Genomic DNA, 19,330 nt, shown 5'->3' with positions numbered 1-19,330 from the left:
TGTGGACTTATGTGTGCCAAGCCCCATGCTAGAAGTTGAGGATTTAGCCACAGTCTTCCTAGTGCAGTTGGGAAGGCTCACAAACTGTGAGAATCTAGTGAGGTAGAGGCTGCGTTAAAGAGAGATAAATTGCGAAAAGATTCAAAGAAGAGGGCCACAGGAATCAGGCCTTAATAGCAGTTCCTCTCATGAAGTTATGTTTCTTAGTATAGCGAACTATGCATTTTAGAAGGTTCACTCTCACAACCTATGAGAAGGATGGACAGGAAAATACTGCTTAAAGGGAGGCAATCTAGCAACCTAAAGGAGAGTAGAGGCCCTGGTGTCCAGCACATTTCAGTTTAAATCACTTTCTGGCTGTGTTGCCATGGAGAAAATTCTCAATCTAGTTCTGCCTTAGCTTTTATAAATTTGGGATAATGCCTGGATTCTCTGCAGAGTGTCTGGCACATATCTGTGCTTAGTTGCTCAGTTGTCTCCGACTCTGCAATCCCATGGACTGTAACCTGCCAGGCTCCTCTGTCCATGGGGATTCTTCAGGCAAGAACACTGGAATGGGTTGCCATGCCCTTCTCCAAGGGATCTTCCCAACCCTGGAATGACCCAGGTCTCCTGCATTGCAGGCAGATTCCTTACTGTCTGAGCCGCCAGGGAAGCCCAAGAATACTGGAGTGGGTAGACTATCCCTTCTCCAGGGGATCTTCCTGACCCAGGAATCGAACAGGAGTCTCCTGCATTGTAGGCAAATTCAATAGGCATATAATTAGCATGCAATAAATATTTACTCAACACTTATTTACACTGTTCTGGGTGTTTGAACAAGATACACAAAGGTGCTTGTCTTCGTGAATCCTCTATTATAACTATAATATGTACAAATTTCTAGTATATGGAGCTTTCCTCCCTCCTAAGGTTTAAGGCTAACTTCCTTATTTGTAAATTAGTGGTAAGAAAACCAGCGGTAAAAATAGATGGGAAAGTGTTTGAGAAAATACGAGGCACTGTTAATTATTATGTTAATCAGTTTAAGGGAATCGGTAAACTTGCTCTTTCCACCCCTCACAAACGCCCCTTTACAATTTTCTCAATTTCTTTTCCAAGGGCCCCGGGCCAAAATGGAGGAGGCTGAACTGCATCTCCCAGCGCGCCAGGCGGGGGCGCTCTGTGCGCCTGCGCTGTCAGGCGCCCTCTCTGCCTCCTGGGAGTTGGAGTCAGTCTTTTCCTCAGCCCGCCCAGTTTGCTACCTTCCCCGCCTCCGCGCCTAACCGTGCTGCCTATTGGGAGATGTAGTCCGGGGCCTCCCGGACTCCAATTCCCAGCGGGCTTCGGGGCGGGAACCCGGAAGGGGAGGCTAGAGAGGAGCGAGTGGGGGAAACCCGCGTAGCCGAGGGAGCTGCAGCGCGGGGTGATGGTGAGAACCTCGAACCGGGGCCGGGGGCGCTTGAGAACCCGTGCGGGAATTCGGGACCCGGTAGCGAGAGGGAAGAGGCAGGGGCTAAAGAAGGGGCTGGATGAGGGGGAGATCGCTTGGGGGAGGGGATTGGGAGACGGGAGCCGGAGGGAATTGTAGAATGGGGGCTGGGGATGGGTCTTGAAGGTGGGGAGAGACTCGAGCTTTGGGATTGATTGTAAGGAAGCTCAGAGTTGGGGAAAGGAGTCCCGAGTTGGAGAAGGGAGTTGGCGTCCAGGCAGAGGCCCAGAAGGGGGCAATTTCGAGGGTTTTAGCCGGGAGGATGTGGAAAGGCATGGGAGTCAGTGCTAGATGAATGAGAGGGTCTGGAGGCTCCGAGGGAGAGGCCAGTTCTGAAAGCGGTGGGTTGGAGCCTCTGGATCGGATTGTGGGCAGGAGGGCAAGCTGAGATGGTGAAAGAAAGAAATCAATGGTAGAGTGGTGTGTAGGTTAGGATCCAGGACTGTGGGTACGGTGGGGAGCAAGAGATTAGGGGCCTGCCTGTAGCGATAGTTTGCTTAGTCCAGCCAGAAACTCCCGATAAACCGGACAGCCACATAGGGTAATATGGCCAGAAGAGGCCATAGAGACGACTCCTGCACTCTTATTTCTCCAGTGGGATTTAGAAAAGTGTGGTGGTTTATGTGTATGGGCAGTCCGGCATTCAGATCTTTTCTTCACTCCTTTATGATCTGGGCAAGTGTCCTGTCTCTGAAACTCAGTGCCCTTATCTATTGTGGGAACAACATGCCACTGAGAAGAGAGGAGTCTTCATAAGATCGTCCTCCTGGCTCAGGGTAAGTCCTTAGTCTCAGAGTAGTTGGTGGGAAGTTCCCCACCCCAGGAATGTGACTTGGTCACAGGTGCTAATGGATTCCCTCCTTTTCAGTGGAGCCCCAGGGGTGTTTTCTCAAAACGTGGCACTGATCTGGGCACATCCCAGGTCAGAAACATGCGGGGGCAGGGAGAGGGTTTCCCCACAGCCATTCCAATTCCAGTTAACACTTATTTTTTAGGAAGTGCCTGGCCTTGTTCTTAGCTATTTGTATGTGCTAACTCCTTTAATTCTGACCACACCCCTAAGTTGTAGGTGCTGTTATTAGCTCTGTTCTACAGTAAGGAACCAGAGGCACAGAGAGGTTCAGCAACTTTCCCAAGGTCATCCAGCATTAAATGGTAGACTCGGGATTCCAACCTAGGCATCCTGACTTAGCATCTGTGCTCCTGTACTGAGGTTCAATGTCATGAGTAGGGCAGAGTGAGAACTGAAGCCATCTTCAGGTTTTTTTTTTTTTTAAGATTTGTTTATTTATTTACTTCTGACTGTGCTGGGTCTTCATTGCTGCCCACGGGCTTTCTCTAGTTTCGGTGAGCAAAGGCTCCTTTCTAGTTGCGGTGCCTGGGCTTCTCATTGCAGTGGCTTCTCTTGTTGCAGAGCATGGGCTGTAAGGTGCACCACCTTCAGTAGTTGTGGCACACAGGCTTAGTTGTTCCACCACGTGTGGGATCTTCCTGGAGCAGGGATCGAACCCGTGCCCTTGCATCAGAAGACCAGAGTCTTAACAACCAGACCACCAGGGAAGTCTGAACCAGTCTTCAGTTCTGCCACTTACCTTCTCTGTGCCCTTGGGCAAGTCTTTTGGACTCTCCTCAATCATAAAATGGGGTCAGTAACCCTAGGAAGGTTATAGAGATTTCAGGGAAGTAAGCATAGAAAGTGCTTGAATAAGTGCTTGATGCATGTGAGTTGTCATTTTTTTGAACGGGAAACGCAGACCTGAGAGAGGGCGGTAGAGAAAGACTGGTGAGGGAGACACCAGCCAGACTGCCTTTTCCTTTCTCTCCCAGGTTGCTCCTGTGTCCTGACTCTTCTAGTTCCCCACCCTCTGTCCCTGGCACCTAAGCCCAGGCCTGACTCCCTGAGGGGGTGCTCAGAAACTCAGTCTGTTCCCATTCCCATTCCTAGCCCCAGCCAAATATAAATAATTCACTCACCAATGCCCAGCCTGGCCCAACTCCAGGTATTTCAGTGAATAGGAGATATTTCTAACAACTGTGTTTTTTTTCTCTCCCGACTTTTTAGTCACTGGGACCTCGCAACTTGTAAGTAATTTTAAAACAGTTTGGTTCATTTGTTACAGGCTTCCGGAGTTTATCCCCTAAATCGGCTCTAATAGGAAAGCTTATGGTTAAAAGCATCAGCGTCCGGTAGGCCCACGTTCCCATCCCCACCTCTGCTGCTGTGTGTCCTTGGCCAAGTTGCTTGCCTACTCTGGGCCTCCGTTTTCTCATATGTAAAATGGGCCACATTCCAACCATGAAACTCTTGTCAGCAGTTCATGAGATCTCATGTATCATATGCCTAGTGCATATTAAGTTCTTTGTAAGTGTGATGCATTTTTATTAATTTTATTCTTTCCAGAAAAATTTATTGAGCATGTGCTCCAGAACCATAACACCAAGATTTGAATCCTGGCTCCATCACCCCCCCGCTCTGTGACTTTGGGCAAGGCATTTAACCCCCCAGGACCTCAGTTTCCTCTTCTGGAAAATGGAGGTTCATCCCTTGAATCATCCACCGTGTTGACAGAGCACCTACTATTTGCTGGCACCTGTCCCAGGTACAGGCTGCCACCCTCCCCTTGGGGCGCTTGTGGCTGTCACAACACTGGGGCAGTTTTGCATCTCTGGTGGCGTCTGTGCTCCTTTTTCTGGTGTGGGTTACTCTTCTCCTGATTCATTTTCAGCCCCTCATGCCAGTTTTGCCTGTTTGTCCTTCAGTTCAGTTCAGTTCAGTCACTGCTCATTGGTGTCCGGCTCTTTGCGACCCCACAGACTGCAGCACCCCAGGCTTCCCTGTCCATCACCAACTCCCGGAGCTTGCTCAAACTCATGCCCATCAAGTCGGTGATGCCATCCAACCATCTCATCCTCTGTCGTCCCTTTCTCCTCCTGCCTTCAATCTTTCCCAGCTTTCTTGGATTTTTAACATTTTGTTTCCAGGTCGCAATGAATGATCTGGAACCCCGTTGGTTTAGGGAAAAGTTGCCAGGCTCTCCTCCTTGTACCCAATTGTCACATCTGGGCGCCCCCTGGTGATGCAGTGCTTCCCCTGCCTCCTTCCTTTATTTGTTTGTCTTAAAAAATGTGTCTGCTTTCCAAGTTACTTTGCCTTTTCCTCAAATCTTAAATGTGTTTCCAACCTGGGTTTATCTGAAGCTTTGTTGTTATTCAATCGTTTAGTCGTGTTTGACTCTTTGTGACCACATGAACTGCTTACTCATGCAGAATGATATATTATATATATATATATATATATATATATATAGGTTTTTTTTTCTTTACTATTGCTAGCAACTCTGGTAAAGCTGCATTATTCCTAAAAGCACAAGTTTTCTTTTCTTTTTTTTGATATTTATGTATTTATTTGGTGGTGTCAGGTCTTAGTGGTGGCACATGGGCTCCAGAGCACACAGGCTCAGCGTTTGAGGCACTCGGGCTTAGTTGCCCTGTGACATGTAGGATCTTAGTTTCCTGACCAAAGATCGAACCTGAGTCCCCCTGCATAAGAGGGGGGATTTTTAACCACTGGACTACCAGGGAAGTCCCCAGGTTTTCTAAAAGACTTGGCTTGTCACCTGCTCCTGACCCCTCGGTTAACATTATAATCCCCACCTTACACTCTTGAGTCCTTTCACTTACTATATTTGTTTTCCTGTAGCACTGTGAGATTTACCCTGTCTCCAATCCATGAGGACAAGGATTTCTGTCTCCTGTGTCCCGCATGTCCCCGATGCCCAGAACAGTGTCTGACACATAGTAACTGCTCTGTAAATGCTGTTTAATTACTAGGTGAGACCCAGTACCAGACAGTAACAAAGTAATGGCCATGTTTTGATTATTGGGGGGGAATAGGACCGGTTTAATTTCAGAATGTAAAATAAACAGGGAAGTGGTTTATCAAGTATAACCATCAAGTGGTTGTCAGACTCTTGAGTGGTCCCTATTTTTTTTTTTTCTTTTTTGCCATGCTGATGGGATCTTAGTTCCCCGACCAGGGATCAAACCCCTGCCTTCTGCAGTGGAAGCTCAGAGTCCTAACCACTGGACCACCAGGGAATTCCCTGTCTTACCTTTTCTTACTTTCCTTTTATTTTTTTAAAACCTTGTTTTTATGTGAACCATTTTTAAAGACTTTATTGATTTTATTACAATATTGTTTCTGCTTTATGTTTTGATTTTTTGGCCCCCAGGCATATGGAATCTTAGCTCCCCAATCAGGGATATAATCCTCACCCCCTGCACTGTAAGGAGAAGTCTTTAACTACTAGCCGCCGGGGAAGTCCATGTCTCACCTTTTCTTAATAATCCTGGTCCCTTCATATTGAAGCTGTCCTTGGTGCCTCACTGGCATTGAGCGCTCTACTGATTTGATCTCAATGAATCAGCAGCCAACCCATGGGTGGGTACTGTTACTATCTGTATTTTACGATGGGGGAAACTGAGGCATAGAGGGATAAGGACCCTGCCTGTAGTCACAGCCCTAAAAGTGAGAAAGCTGGGGTACTCCGAAGCCCTGCCTGGATTCTGTCTGTGGCCTGGATTTCTAGATGCTGAGGATTTGTATGATTCTGACCAGCTATTAGAAAGAAAAGCTTAAGAGGAGAAGAGAGACCAGCAGACCCAGAGTCCAAAAAAACCAATAAAGGGGCATGGATGGATCAGGATTGTGGACACAGTTGTAGCGGGGGTGACAGGGTGGAGAGAGTGGAGAATTGAAGGAATAAGACCAGGAGCAGTGCCATGAGGGTCCTGCCACCGATGCCTGTTGTAGTAATGGGCAAGTACGCTCCCTGGGCACCACTCTGTGCCCAGCCCTGTCCTGGCATGACCCTGACCTCTCCAACTTGCAAGATCTTCGTTCCCTGACCGGAGATTGAACCCAAGTCCTTGGCAGTGAAAGCACAGAGTCCTAACCACTGGACTGCCAGGGATTCCTGTTTCCAGCTTCTTAAGTCCAAGGCTTAGCTTGTTAATTAGCAGCCTTTTTCCTTTCTCTGTGCATTTATGGAAGCAGGTTCTCCCTTAACCTGCTACACAGCTGTCCCCGGAGCTCCCTTTATCATCATCTGCGGAGTCCTTCCTTTTGTCTTTCTTCTGAGCTAGATCTTATCTCCTTGATCTCATAGGTTCCTTTTTCTTGGTTTTCTCCTTTACTTCTGTGAAGCAAATCCTTTGGCAGCTTCCCGAGAAAGGGTTCCTGTGCCTGTCCTGTTGGTTCTTTCATTTTGTTTTGCCAACTTGCACCTCTCATGGAAGGATTTTTAAACAGGGGAGTTCTGTGGTCTGATTGGTGTTTAGGAAGATCTTTCTGGCTACCATGAGAAGGATGGAGCCAGAAGAACTAAACCAGGCCAGGGAGCCGAGTGCAGAGGCTGGAGCAGCTGTGCCTTTGGGGAGAGAATCCAGCCTTCCAGAAACCCAGAGGATGGAGGGGAGAGAGAGAGGCCCGAACCCAGGTCATTGTCACTCAGCCGGGACAGATGACAGATGTGGCCAGAGGAGGTCTCAGGAGGAAGAGACCCTGTGTGGCTTAGGAGGGCACCAACACGGCTCCTGGAGGAGGTGGCCTCCTGCCTTGGTCCTGGGAGCAGGATTTCTACCACTGGACTTGGCTGGACCAGCTCATTTTTCACAAGAGGCCCCCAGGAGCATCTGTGCAGAAGGCGGACAGTAAGGCAGTGTTAGGGGTTTGTTCCAACCAATAAGTGCTGTACACCTGCAATGTGCCTGGGCGTAGATTCTCCAACTTAATCGTGTGATCCCAAGATCTTGTTGACATGTACTTTCTGATTCAGCAGGTGTAGGGGAGAGCCCAAGATTACATTTCTAATACACTTCCAGCTGCAGCTGCTGCTCTGAGGACCACACTCATAGTAGCCAACCACTTGGTGCTATTCTAAAAGCTGGGGATGCAGAGGTGGGGAAGAAAAAACTAGGCAAAAAATACCAGTCTGGGGGAGTCTTCATTTTAGTGAGGGGAGCTGACAATAATAAAGTTTATAGTATAGTAGATAGTAATGCATGCTAAAGAGAAAAATAAATCAGGGAGAGTGTGTATGTCTATCTGTGGCGGGGACTGCAGTTTTCAATCAAGATGTTCTCAGGAACAACAGGATCCTACTGTATAGCACAGGGAACTATATTCAATATCCTATGATAAACTATTATGGAAAAGAATGTATATATACATATATATATAACTGGATCACCTTGTTGTATAGTAGAAATTAACATGACATTGTATATCAACTATGCGTGCTAAGTCACTTCAGTCGTGTCCTACTCTTGGCGACCCTATGGACTATACCCTGCCAGGCTCCTCTGTCCATGAGATTCTCCAGGCAAGAATACTGGAGTGGGATGCCATGCCCTCCTGCAGGGGATCTTCCCGACCCAGGGATTGAACTGGAGTCTCCAGAATCTCCTACGTCTCCTGCATTGGCAGGCGGGTCCTTTACCACTAGCACCACCTGGGGAGCCCCAGTTGACACTACTTCAATAAAATAAATTTAAAAAGAAAGGTCTCATGAAGGTGATCTGAGGAGCGGGGTGAGCCCTCTGGATACCTGGGGAAGAGTATTCCAGGCAGAAGGAACAGAGAGTGCAAAGGCTTTGCAGACAGAACAAGATGATCCAGGAAAATCGCTCCGTATACTCCATGAAGGAGCTGCTTGCACTCTGGAGTCAGCCAGACTCTGATTCAAAGCTTGGCCACAAAGCTGTGTCCGACAGCAATTACTTAGCCATTCCATGGCCCCACTTTCTAACATCTGAAATGAGATTTAAAAGTAGTAAAATGATGTGAGAATTAAATGAGTTAATATTTATAAAGCACTCAGAACAAAGCCTGGCTCACCCTGAGGGCTCCAGTGTTAACTGCTGTTGTGATCATCATTTCCTCTGTAATACATTCATTTGGCCATGACTGTTTCTTTGGATGCCTGCCCCCTTTCCCATGAGCTCTTTCTGGTGATCTCAGTGTCATCTCTGTATCTCCAGCACCCAACCCAGGGCCAGCACACAGGAGGACCTCAGAATGTCAGATGAGGGACATAAAGCTGGATTCTCTAATTGGGGGTATTCCAGCAAGAGTGCTGATTGTGTGGTTCAGGTCCTTACTGATTTTTCTCTTTTCAACCACTGTCTTATGAAGAGATACATTAAGGTTTCCCACTACAGTGGTGGACTTGTCAAGCTGGCATTTTGTTGCTTTGTGCCTTGTCTGTTTTGAGGCCATAGTATTAGGAGCATGTATGTTGCAAACTTTTGTGTATGATGGGTCAGTCTGTTTTGTCACATTCTTTGTCCCTAATCATCCCTTTTTTCTTTTGTCCGTTGTTAACTGTTTTTTTTAAATCAGCACTGTCACTTCTCTACTTGACTTTTTTTCTTTGGCTGTGCTGGGTCTTTGTTGCTGCATGGGCTTTTCCCTAATTTCAGCAAGCGGGAGCTACTCTCTGGTTGTGGTGCACAGGCTTCTCATTGCAGTGGCTTCTCTTGTTGCAGAGCGCAGCCCTGTAAGGCACATGGGCTCAGTAGTGCCGGCTTCCCGGCTCTAGAGCACAGGCTCTATAGTTGTGGCCCACTCGGGCTTAGTTGCTCCACAGCATGTGGGGTCTTCCCAGATCAGGGATCGAACCCGTGTCTCCTGAATTGGCAAGCCGATTCTTTACCACTGAGCCACCAGGGAAGCCTCTCTACTTGACTCTTGGTTCTTATTTGCCTGGTCAGTCTTTTTCCATCTTTTGATTTTCAGTCTGTTTGGCTCCAGATGTTTTTCAATAAGAGGATCTTCACGGAGCATTGCCTTAGGGTATGGCCTTGTTCAGAGCCCAGTGTTTGGGAAGTTAGAGAATTCTGCCCTAGTAACCTCTGACACAAATAGAATATTTGGGTGTAAAAGAGAGTTTACACTGCCAGGCCTCCAGGCTTTTGAGACATGGAGCCTTAGGGCAGGGAACTTTGATCCATTCCGGCTGTGCTGGGCAGTGTTGCTGGGGTCACCATGATGACCATGATAACTCTGACCTTTCCTCCCATGGGTTCACTATTCAGTGGAGCAGATGATCCATCCCTTGATAGTGACAATGGACAGAGCTAGGTTTGGGGAACCCAGAGGACCTCTCTGGGCAGGTGGAAGGTTTCTAGAAAGGGAGCTCAGGGAAGGCCTCCTGGTTAAAGATACAGGCCCATGAAAGTTACATTTGAGCTAAGACCCAAATGGTAGAAGGGATAGAGCCATGTGGGCTCGCTCTTTCTTTTCTGGGGGGAAAGCATGCCAATCAGAGGTAACATAGGAGGAAAGGGCTTGGTGACTCTGAGGAATATCCAGCAAGGAGGCCAGTGTCGGACCCCAGAGGTGGAGCCTGACCCACCCTTAGGGGGTTAGCTTCCTGGAGGAGAGGATGGCTGAGCTGAAACCCCAGAGAATATATAATTAAATAGAGCACAGCAATCTAAAATCAGATTCCCTGGGTTCCCATCCCTGCTCTAAGTCCCACCAGTTATGTGTGACCTTGAGCTAGTTAGGCAACCTGACCTGCCTCAGTTTCTTCATCTATACAATGGAGATAACCACTCCTGAGGATCAGAGAAGGCCTCAGTATTCTAACTATTCTATAGGCCAGAGCTGGTGCTTACCTGGGTCCACTGGGGGCATGGGAAAGTGGGGAAGGATGAGGCTAGAGTTGTAGAGTATCTGGGCTTTTCCCCAGGGGCACTGGGGAGTCATGGTAGGTTCTGAGCAGGGTAGGGACAAGGTCAGGTTTATATTTCGAGAATACCCTTCTGGCTCTGATGTGCAGGATGGCTGGTAGCAGACAGGGTGGTGGGAATGGACAGATGCCTGCAGTGGAGTGTCTCTTGAGCCAGCCTGGCACTGAAAGTGCTGTTCAATAGAAACAAGGTGAACCTTACATGTAATTTAAAATCTTCTAGTAGCCACATTTAAATCAAAAGAGATGAAGTCAATTTTAAACATTTTAACTCATTTATATCCTAAATAGTCTCATTTTAACAGGTAGCCAATATTAAAAAAAAATTATTAAAGTATTTCATATTATTTTCTTGTGCTATTTGCGGCGCCTGTTTAGAAGGGCTGGCCTGAGAGGTCCTTTTGGCCACGCGGCCTGAGCCTCGAATGCCAGGCCCAGAGGCTTGGACTTGATGCCGACGACGACGGTTCTGCCCATTTGTTTTTCAGGGTGAGGTGATCCTGCTGCTCCGTTTCCCCCGCGGGAAATCTCTCCCTCCAGGTTTCCCTACCAAAGCTAGGCACTTTTCAGATCTTTCTGCGCCCTTCCTTTCCTCCGGACCTGGAGTCTCAATCCCTGAACTGCTTGGCCCTTTAAATCTCAGCTGTCAATCAGGGCTCCTGTTTAGAGGAAACGTCGTAATAAACCTTTCCTTGATTGTCATGGCTTGGGTCCTGGCCTCGTTCTTCCGTTTAGCAGGAAATTAGGAATTGTTCCACACTCTCTTGCACTTGACTGTTTCCACACCCCGTTCATCACCTCTCGCCTACTCCACCCTCTTTCGAAGTTGGGCCCCTTCGCCAAGGCCTGCCTTATATGGGCATGGCTCCGAATGGCCGCCGCTCATTGGCTGGGGCCATCACGCGCACGTCTGTCAACAAAGGGGCGGAGGGAAACCAGATGGGTGCCGGGCAGGCAAGACAGCTGGAGGGAAGGAGCGAGGGGGCGGGGCCCTCTTCTCTTGCGCATGCGTGGGTGCCGCCTTCTCCCCACAGGGGGCGCGGCGCGCCGGTGGGGCGCCTTGAGGGGGCGTGTCTAGGTTTCGAGAGTAGCCTTAGAGGTTGGTGAATTCCAGGGAAGCTGTAATAGGAGGGAGTGGGGACATTTTTCGTGGGTATGGGGATACTTTGGGATTCTCTTGAGTTTAGGTGGCGCCTTGGGATTTGAGTTTGGGTTCCCATGTACTGTGTACTGTGGAAGATTCGAATGTAGGGAATCGCCCATGTGGTTTGGGTGTTTGATGGACAGAGGATTTGGGGAGCCACGGAGAGACTTAGAAGCAGAGAGTCCCATGTCTGGACCCAAAATGCATGCGCTTTCGGCTCTCCCGACTTCCTCCCTGTCTGGGTCCGGACAGGGACTTAACCTTTCTGCCCCTCATCTGGACTCGGACAAATAACACTCCCTGCTTCCTAGGGAGGAGCGAGGATTAGCAGGAGTTGTTAAAACAGTACCCAGTAAGCTCATGTCTGCATATTAACATTTTGTGAGGTTTCTTTGGGAGTATTTTGGAGGTTCTTTTGACTTTGAGAAATAAATGGTTTGGTATTAGTTTTATGTGTGAGGGAGCATTGATGTTTTAGTTAAGTTTTGCGGTCGGGGGGCCTTTTGTGGGATTAGGAGGTTTAGAGAGAGTTTGAGCTAAGAATAGAATTTCAGGAAACTGGTCTTTTGGGTCATCTGTGAGGTTGGGAAATTGCTGTGTGTGTTGGAGTTCTTGGTAGGCATGGGATTTGTGTGGGTCTACATTGAGATTGAGGCTTTCTAAGCTGGAGGGGATATTTTTAGGTTTGGAAGTTGAAGATTTTGAGAGGGTCTGGATGTTTTGGGTTAGGATATATTTGCATCTGTAGAGAATGAGTGGCTTTTGCTGTGGTAGTTTCTATTCCTGGACATTTTATTTATTTATAATTTTGTTTATTTACTTTTGGCTGTGCTGGGTCATCATCACTGTGCAGGCCCTTCTCCGGTTGCAGCAAGCAGGGGCCACTCTTGCTGCGGTGCACAGGCTCCAGGGCACATGGACTCAGTAGTTGTGGCTCTCTGGCTCTGGAGCACAGGCTCAAAGTTGTGGTGCATAGGCTTCCTTGTTCCGAGACATGGGGGATCGTCTCAGATCAGAAATCAAACCCGTGTCTCCTGCATTGGCAGGTAGATTCTACATTCTTTACCATCAAGCCACCAAGGAAACCCTGTTCCTGGACATTTTAGATGTGTTGGTTGTTGGTAAACTTAGCCATCTATAGGTTTTAGGGGCTGTGTGGTTTTTTTGTTTTTTTGTTTTTGTTTTTGTTTTAAGCAAGAAAGAGATTTCAGCAGGGGCTGTGTTAGGAGTAGTAGGTGGGATTGGGAATTATGGGGGGCAAGGATTCTTAGGATTAAGACTGGTGTCTGTGAGTGCTTGGAGGTGCTTGCAGGCTGTCTAGATCTTAAAGCTATAGGGCCATGAAATAAATGGTGATTTAGTGGTGTCTGTGGTATTGCCTGAATTTAGAGGAACCATATATACTGCAGAGGTCAGCAAACTTTTTCCATAAAGGGCCAGATAATGAGTATTTTAGGCTTTGCAGGCCATATGTTTTCTGTCACCTCTACTCAACTCTGCTGTGGTAGCATAAAAGTAGTCATGAACAAAGGAACATGTTTCGATAAAATTTTATTTGCAGAGACAGGCAATGGGCTGGATTTGGCCCGTGGCTCAAAATAGTACAACCAGGAGTCAGCAAACTACTTTCACTGGTCTGTAAGCATGTGGAAGTTTTGACATTTGAAGAGTGTCTTGGTTTCAAGATATCTGGAGGGAGATGGCCCAGGGAAAGACTGAGGATTTGAGACTGTTAGTTCTGCAGTAGAACATAGTTGGGTCAGGCTCATTAGCAAGACTGCCTCCAGATTAGGTCATGCACACAAAGTCATTGCAAAATAAAATGGTCACTATTACAAGCCCTAAATTGAGAAATCTGGAAGCCAAGTTTGAGGGCCTGGTTTTGCAATATATAAACCTTCCCCACTCTAAGCCTCAAATTCAGCAAGTTGGGAGCAACTTGAAGAAGCTAGACTAGAAAGCCCTTCTCATGCCAGGGGTCTACGTTTCTGCTTAAAGGAATTACCTGCAGTCTTGGGGCAAGTGTGGTGCATTTTCCTGGGTGAGGATCCACAGCTATAATAGATCCCCAAAGAGCCTCACAACCGGAACCGAGTGAAGAGCTCCACTCTTAAGGACCTCTCTGCCTCCTGCCTCCAATCTTCCCCTGCCCAACCCACCTTGTTCCTTCCTCCATGGGTTCAGGCTCCCATAGCTGTGGGCAGGGCTGGGAATTGTCTTTTCAGGAACTTGTTACTGGGTGAGCAAATAGAAGAAGGAGGAGCTTTCCATCAGTTGGTACTTTAAATTCTGTTTAAAGTTCTGGCAGCGGAAGGCCTGTAGATCGTGAGTAAAACCAGTCAGGCAGTGGAGGGTTGGAGCAAACTGCCAGCTCCTGTCACACTCTGGGTATTACAGAAGCAGGTCCCAACCTCTCTGCCGCCCTCCATTTGCTCATCTGGGTCAGGGCGGGGCGGGAACAGGATCTGAGTGGTATAGCCTGGTCTGTCTCCTCAGGTCCGAAGAAGTTGAGGTCAGAGAGGAGCTGACAGGGCTGGCTGTTCCCCAGCTCCCCCACCCCCTCTTCCGTGTCTCCAGGTGACCTGTGGAGCCCCCCACCGCCATCCAGGCCCTGCGATGTGGTGAACCCCCGCCTGTCTGCCACCATCCCCAGAATGGACCGAGGTGGCCTTCTGCCCTTCCAGCTCTGGTGCCCTCGGCCCTTTGGCACCTACTCCCAGAACCAGCCACGCCCCCCTTCTGCCACCCTCAAGCCCTCAGCCTGCTCCGAGCCGGGCGGTGGGGCGGAGCCAGAACATGGCCCTGCCCACTCTGAGAACACGCCCCCGGTCTTGGCCTCCGATGCTCCCGCCTCCCAGCCTGCCCCGCTCCTTTCCGCAGCGGCTGCTGGCGACGAGGGTCGAGTCCTGCTGGACACATGGTATGTGATCAAGCCGGGGAATACAAAGGAGAAGGTAGCCTTCTTTGTGGCCCACCAGTGTGGTGGGGGCAGTCGGGCCAGCTCCATGAAGGTCAAGGGGCACTGGGGCAGTGACAGCTCCAAGGCCAAGCGGAGGAGGCGCTGTCTTGAGTCTACGAAGGCTCCGCCCGACCCAGGGGGACAGGACGGGCCCCCTGCCGTAGAGGGGGCCCCAACCTCCGCCGGGGAGGATGTGGACCTGCTCTCTGTGGCCGAGATGGTGGCCCTGGTGGAACAGCGGGCCGCCCTGGCCCTGCAGAGCTACCCGCGCCCCAGCACCCCAGCGCCTGTGGTCTTCGTGTCGGCTGAGCAGGGTGGGCCTGGCAAGGGGCTGGGATCCGAACGAAGGTCTGGCGGCGGGGACTGCAGCCGTGTAGCCGAGGCAGTGGCCCACTTTGAGGCCCAGCGGGACAACCCTCCGGCCAAGGGTCTCCGCAAGGAGGAGCGGCCTGGGCCAGGCCCCGGGGAGGTGCGCATCGCCTTCCGGATCTCCAACGGCAGAGAGTCCCGAGCACCGGATGGCAGCTTACCCAACGGGAGCGGGGGCCGGCCAGGTTGCGCCTACCCTGGCAGCCCAGGTCCCGGAGCCCGGGCCAAGGACAAGATCACCTGCGACCTGTACCAGCTCATCAGCCCCTCTCGGGACGCCCTCCCCAGCAACGTGGAGTTCCTGCTGGCTAGGGCAGACGAAGCCAGTGAGGGTGAGACCCCCGCCCCCGCCAGGCCCGAGGACACTCCCCCGGCACCCCCGCCACCCCCTGCCCGGGACTGCGGAGCGTCAGGCTTCCACGTGGATGTGGTGGTCACAGGAGTGGTGGACGAGTGCATCTTCTTTGGCAAAGACAGCACCAAAAACGTGAAAGAGGAGACGGTGTGCCTGACTGTCAGCCCCGAGGAGCCACCCCCACCAGGCCAGCTCTTTTTCCTCCAGTCCCGGGGGCAGGACGGGCCCCCTGAGCCCCCGCCAGCCGACTCACCGGCCACAGCGCCAGGCCCGGACGATGCCGAGGGGACGGCCGACACCTCCCTGTGCCGCCTGTACCGGCACGTGTCCCACGACTTCCTGGAGATCCGTTTCAAGATCCAGCGGTTGTTGGAGCCGCGGCAGTACATGCTGGTGCTCCCAGAGCACGTGCTGGTCAAGATCTTCAGCTTCCTGCCCACGCGGGCCCTGGCGGCTCTCAAGTGCACCTGCCACCACTTCAAGGGCATCATTGAGGCATTCGGCGTGCGGGCCACAGACTCGCGCTGGAGCCGCGACCCACTCTACCGCGATGACCCTTGCAAGCAGTGCCGCAAGAGATACGAGAAGGGCGACGTGTCGCTCTGCCGCTGGCACCCCAAGCCCTACCACCACGACCTGCCTTACGGACGTTCCTACTGGATGTGCTGCCGCCGAGCCGATCGTGAGACCCCCGGCTGCCGCCTGGGTCTGCATGATAACAACTGGGTGCTGCCCTGCAATGGGCCGGGCGCTGGTGGGGGCCGGGCTGGCCGCGAGGAGGGGAGGTGAAGCCGGGGGAGGGGGTGGGGAAGAGCCCACCACGCCCACCCCCACCCCCTCCCCCTGGGAGCCGAGGGTCAGGACTGGGTCACCAGCCCATACCCCTAACCCAGGCAGCATGGATCCCCCTCCAGAACTAAGATGGGGTTCATGGGGGTGACCAAGAAAGCACTCCAATTGACCCCTACTGGTTTTCTACTCTTCAGATCCTCAAGTTGGGTGTTTTTTTTAATCAGCATCTCAATTTCCTCTCCATTCAGCCCCGATGCCCTCCCTGCCACTCTCCGTACCCCAGGGACCCACTAGCAGGGAGCAGACGGCAGCTAATTTTGGTACTACTTAAGGGTTCCCCCATTCTGGCCCCCTTGCATTCCCTCCCCCAGTTCTTTCTGGAGTTATTCTTTTCCCCCAAGAGGCCGCAGCACCCAGGGTTTGTACCCTTCCTAACCTGCTACACCAGGGCTCACCTCCTCTTTAGGAGTTGGGGGCCATCAGATCACAGATCACATTTTGACACTTTTCATGGCCACCTGCCATTTCTAGACATTTTCCCCATTAAAACAATAAAAATCAGTTTTCTCCGTAACCTCAAGCTATCAGTCTCTCTAGGTCCCCAAGAGGAAAACAAAAGTTGAAGTGTAAAACTTATCTTCCAATATTTAAGCTATTGCCATGACCCCATCCCACCCCCACCCCACCCCCACAAAAAAAGCTGTGAAACCCTTTGCCTAACTCTGGACAGCATAGGGGGGCCGGTGGGCAGGGACTAAGGGTTTCAATATCTGTTTTTTTTCCTTCCACTCTGGGTACTTGTTCAGGTGTTAGAGGTCTCTCCATCCCCCAGCCACATATTTTTTTAAAGAATCCTTTAGTGAACCAAGACCTTGACTTTCAGGCAGTTTGATCTGGAGTACTTTTGTTTGTTGTTTGGGTTTTTGTTGTTTTTTTTTTTTTTAATTTGGTTTTGTTTTTTCATCCTTGTGGTTCTGGAAAGCTTCTAACGTGTGGCATCTGACCAATTTTGAATTGGTCCTTTCTATAAAATCAATATTTATAAGGCTGGGCCCAGACTGGTTTGTGTGTTGTTAAGGGAAGCTGTTTGGAAGAGAAGGAAGTCATGGGCCAGTTCATGGTGAGATGGAAAAAGCTGAAAGAATCCTTAGCCAATTCCCTTGGACTGAGATGACTTGACTCTTCATCTGTGTCAGTTTGGATTCAAAAATCTCAAAAGAGTATTAACAGAAACTCAAACAGGGTAGCTTTTATTCCTTTAGAAACTCAGTGTTGGGCAGGTATGGTGGCCCTGAAGTCACTGGGATCCCAGACTCCTTCAAGCCCACTGTTCCATTATTCTTTGCCTTTGGCCCTCAGCCTCATGGTCCAAGATGGCTGCTGAAACTCCACCCATTACTGTTTTGTGGGGAAGGGAGTCTCCTTCCTCTCAGAAATACTACACCCTGCTTCTGTGCACAGCTCATGGATCGCAACTTTAGCCACGTGGAAGGACTGCACGGGAGACGGGAATGCAGACGCTTAGCCAGATGCATTATGCCCAACCGGAAACTCATAAAGATCCCTGTAATAAAAGTTTTAAGATATTCAGCTAATTATTAACTAACAGAAGAGGGGAAAATGGATATTGAGCAGTGGCTAACAGTCTCTGACATTCTTACCAAGGAATCAAAATTTCCAGAGATGAGGATATGTCAGAGTAGTTATTTAATACTTAGATTTTAGAATCAAAGAGACCTGGATTTATAACTTGGCTTGGTTTTGTGGAATTTTGGATTCCTGTAAAGAGAAGGCCAGGTTATTTGGACTCTCCTGCTGAAAACAGGAAGTAAAATCTGAAAAGCCTCAAATAGCCAATAAAACACAGTTATGGATATACTAAGCCAAAAATTTAAGGAAAAGGTCCATAGGGGTCCTAAAGCCACTTTTGCTCTGAGGGCATTTGCCGATGTTAACAACCCTGGGTTTCCAATTTGTAGCCTTATTGGGACAGGCCAGCAGAAGTCAAAGCCTGCCCAAGGTGAAGAATCTAATAGGAGCTGGGATCCCACCAAACTACAAGCTCAGGTAAGACTGACCCAGAACACTGCAGAGAAGGTAAGGAAAGAGGGGGGAGGAGGAAATGAACCCTGAGAATCTGTGGTCACAGGCTGGCCCTTGGCTTGGGTTTGCAACCCAGTTTTGCATCACCTATTGTGATCCAGGGTACTGAGATGTCTAGCAGAAACAAAAAAATCCTCTGGTGGGAGGAGCTGACACCTAGAATCCCCACCAATGAGCAGTAAGAGTCAAATAACCAAACACACATGGAAATAAAGCAGCTGCAGTGGCCACAGAGCAAAAACAGACCCACAAAGGCTGCAGGTGGTGGAACCATCAGTCAAGATTAGAAGAAAAAAAAGAGCTTGGAAATACATGCAGGGAACCCAGACCTGAATAATGGCCTAGCCAAAATGAAAGGAAAAAACCCACAAAGGTATATAGTAGCCAAAAGTAAAAAACCAGTGACTAGGCTAAACAAATCAGACACAATGAAAGAGTTATTCAGCTAGAGCAAGGTCTGAAAAAGTGGCACAGAGACCAAAAAGAAAAAAATGTAAACGGTTATGGAGGATAGAGGAAGTCTAACACATTTAACTGGCATCCTAGAATCAGAAGAGAAAATGAAATGGTGCGATGATAGTATGTCAAGACACAATGATTGCAAATTCCAGACTGATAAAAAGGTGGGTACACGCAATGAATCATAGGCAGGATAAATAGAAACAAATACCTAGACACATGCAATGAACATGTCCAGCTGTGATCTTCAGCAATTGACTTCTCTGAAGCTCAGTTTCTTAATCTGAAAAATGAGAATGTTGGACAGTTCCTCAGAAGGCTGATACACTAGAGTGCTCACTGGTTGTGCCCATCAAAGACCCCTCTTGGGCCCTTCATAGTGTGAAGCTGGGGGAGGCTGCCTTTCAGGGACAGATGGGAGGTGGGGAAAGCATTACCTTGTCAAGCATGGGCAGCCTCATCTGTAAAATGGGCTCATGATACTGACCCCAGATTCAAGTGGAAAGCCCTGCCCAGTGCCTGGGTGTGGTCCACTCAGCAAGAAGACTTACAGGGAGGCCTGGAGGCCCAGGATAGAACTGAACAGTTTCTTCTAACACTGAGGTGATGGTTTCACCTACCTCTGAGATGGCTGTGATGATAAGGAGATACATTGTAGTTTTAAGTGCTTGGCATCATGAAATGAACAAACAGGAACTCTCTGATTTGAGACCCTCTTACTACCCTAGTTGTTGATATCTGTCAATTTCCTTTCTGACTTCTGGCAATTATACTTCTAAGAGGCTGTTAGTCCCCCCTTCTAAACTTCATTGTAACTTGCAGCCAAATAAAAGCCTCAGGAGGAACTACTTTTTTGGTCAACCATCTGTTGGATCAGCACAGGTGATTTTTAGAAAGAGGTAGGACACGGGCTTAGGAGCAC

General features: G+C 49.5%; 1 protein-coding gene across 13 annotated transcripts; it reads left to right on the top strand.

Annotated features, from left to right (window-relative positions):
- The first annotated feature begins 1,353 nt into the window (after positions 1 to 1,353).
- Positions 1,354 to 19,256, top strand: FBXO46 (F-box protein 46). Of its 13 annotated transcripts, none has more exons than XM_086353186.1 (4): positions 1,354 to 1,411; positions 2,152 to 2,247; positions 3,873 to 4,071; positions 13,868 to 19,256. In XM_086353186.1, exon 4 carries the CDS (start codon positions 14,026 to 14,028, stop codon positions 15,841 to 15,843), a length of 1,818 nt encoding a protein of 605 aa, XP_086209312.1. In that variant the 5' UTR covers positions 1,354 to 1,411; positions 2,152 to 2,247; positions 3,873 to 4,071; positions 13,868 to 14,025; the 3' UTR covers positions 15,844 to 19,256. The 13 variants fall into 13 exon arrangements, with proteins under 13 accessions (XP_086209312.1, XP_086209304.1, XP_086209308.1 ...); XM_086353178.1 differs by having other exon boundaries at positions 4,232 to 19,256; XM_086353182.1 differs by having other exon boundaries at positions 2,067 to 2,247; positions 4,232 to 19,256.
- Positions 19,257 to 19,330: the final 74 nt, after the last annotated feature.

Source organism: Bos grunniens, chromosome 18 (genome assembly GCF_055505025.1).
Source record: "Bos grunniens cultivar Pamir isolate PY7600 chromosome 18, Bosgru_T2T1.0, whole genome shotgun sequence".
NCBI lineage: Eukaryota > Metazoa > Chordata > Mammalia > Artiodactyla > Bovidae > Bos > Bos grunniens.
The sequence above is the reverse complement of the archived record's forward strand: the minus strand, read 5'-3'. Positions and strand labels throughout refer to the sequence as shown.

Excerpts from the sequence above, each read along its gene's own strand:
- FBXO46 (XM_086353191.1), top strand. The coding sequence starts at position 14,026 with ATGGACCGAGGTGGCCTTCTGCCCTTCCAGCTCTGGTGCCCTCGGCCC.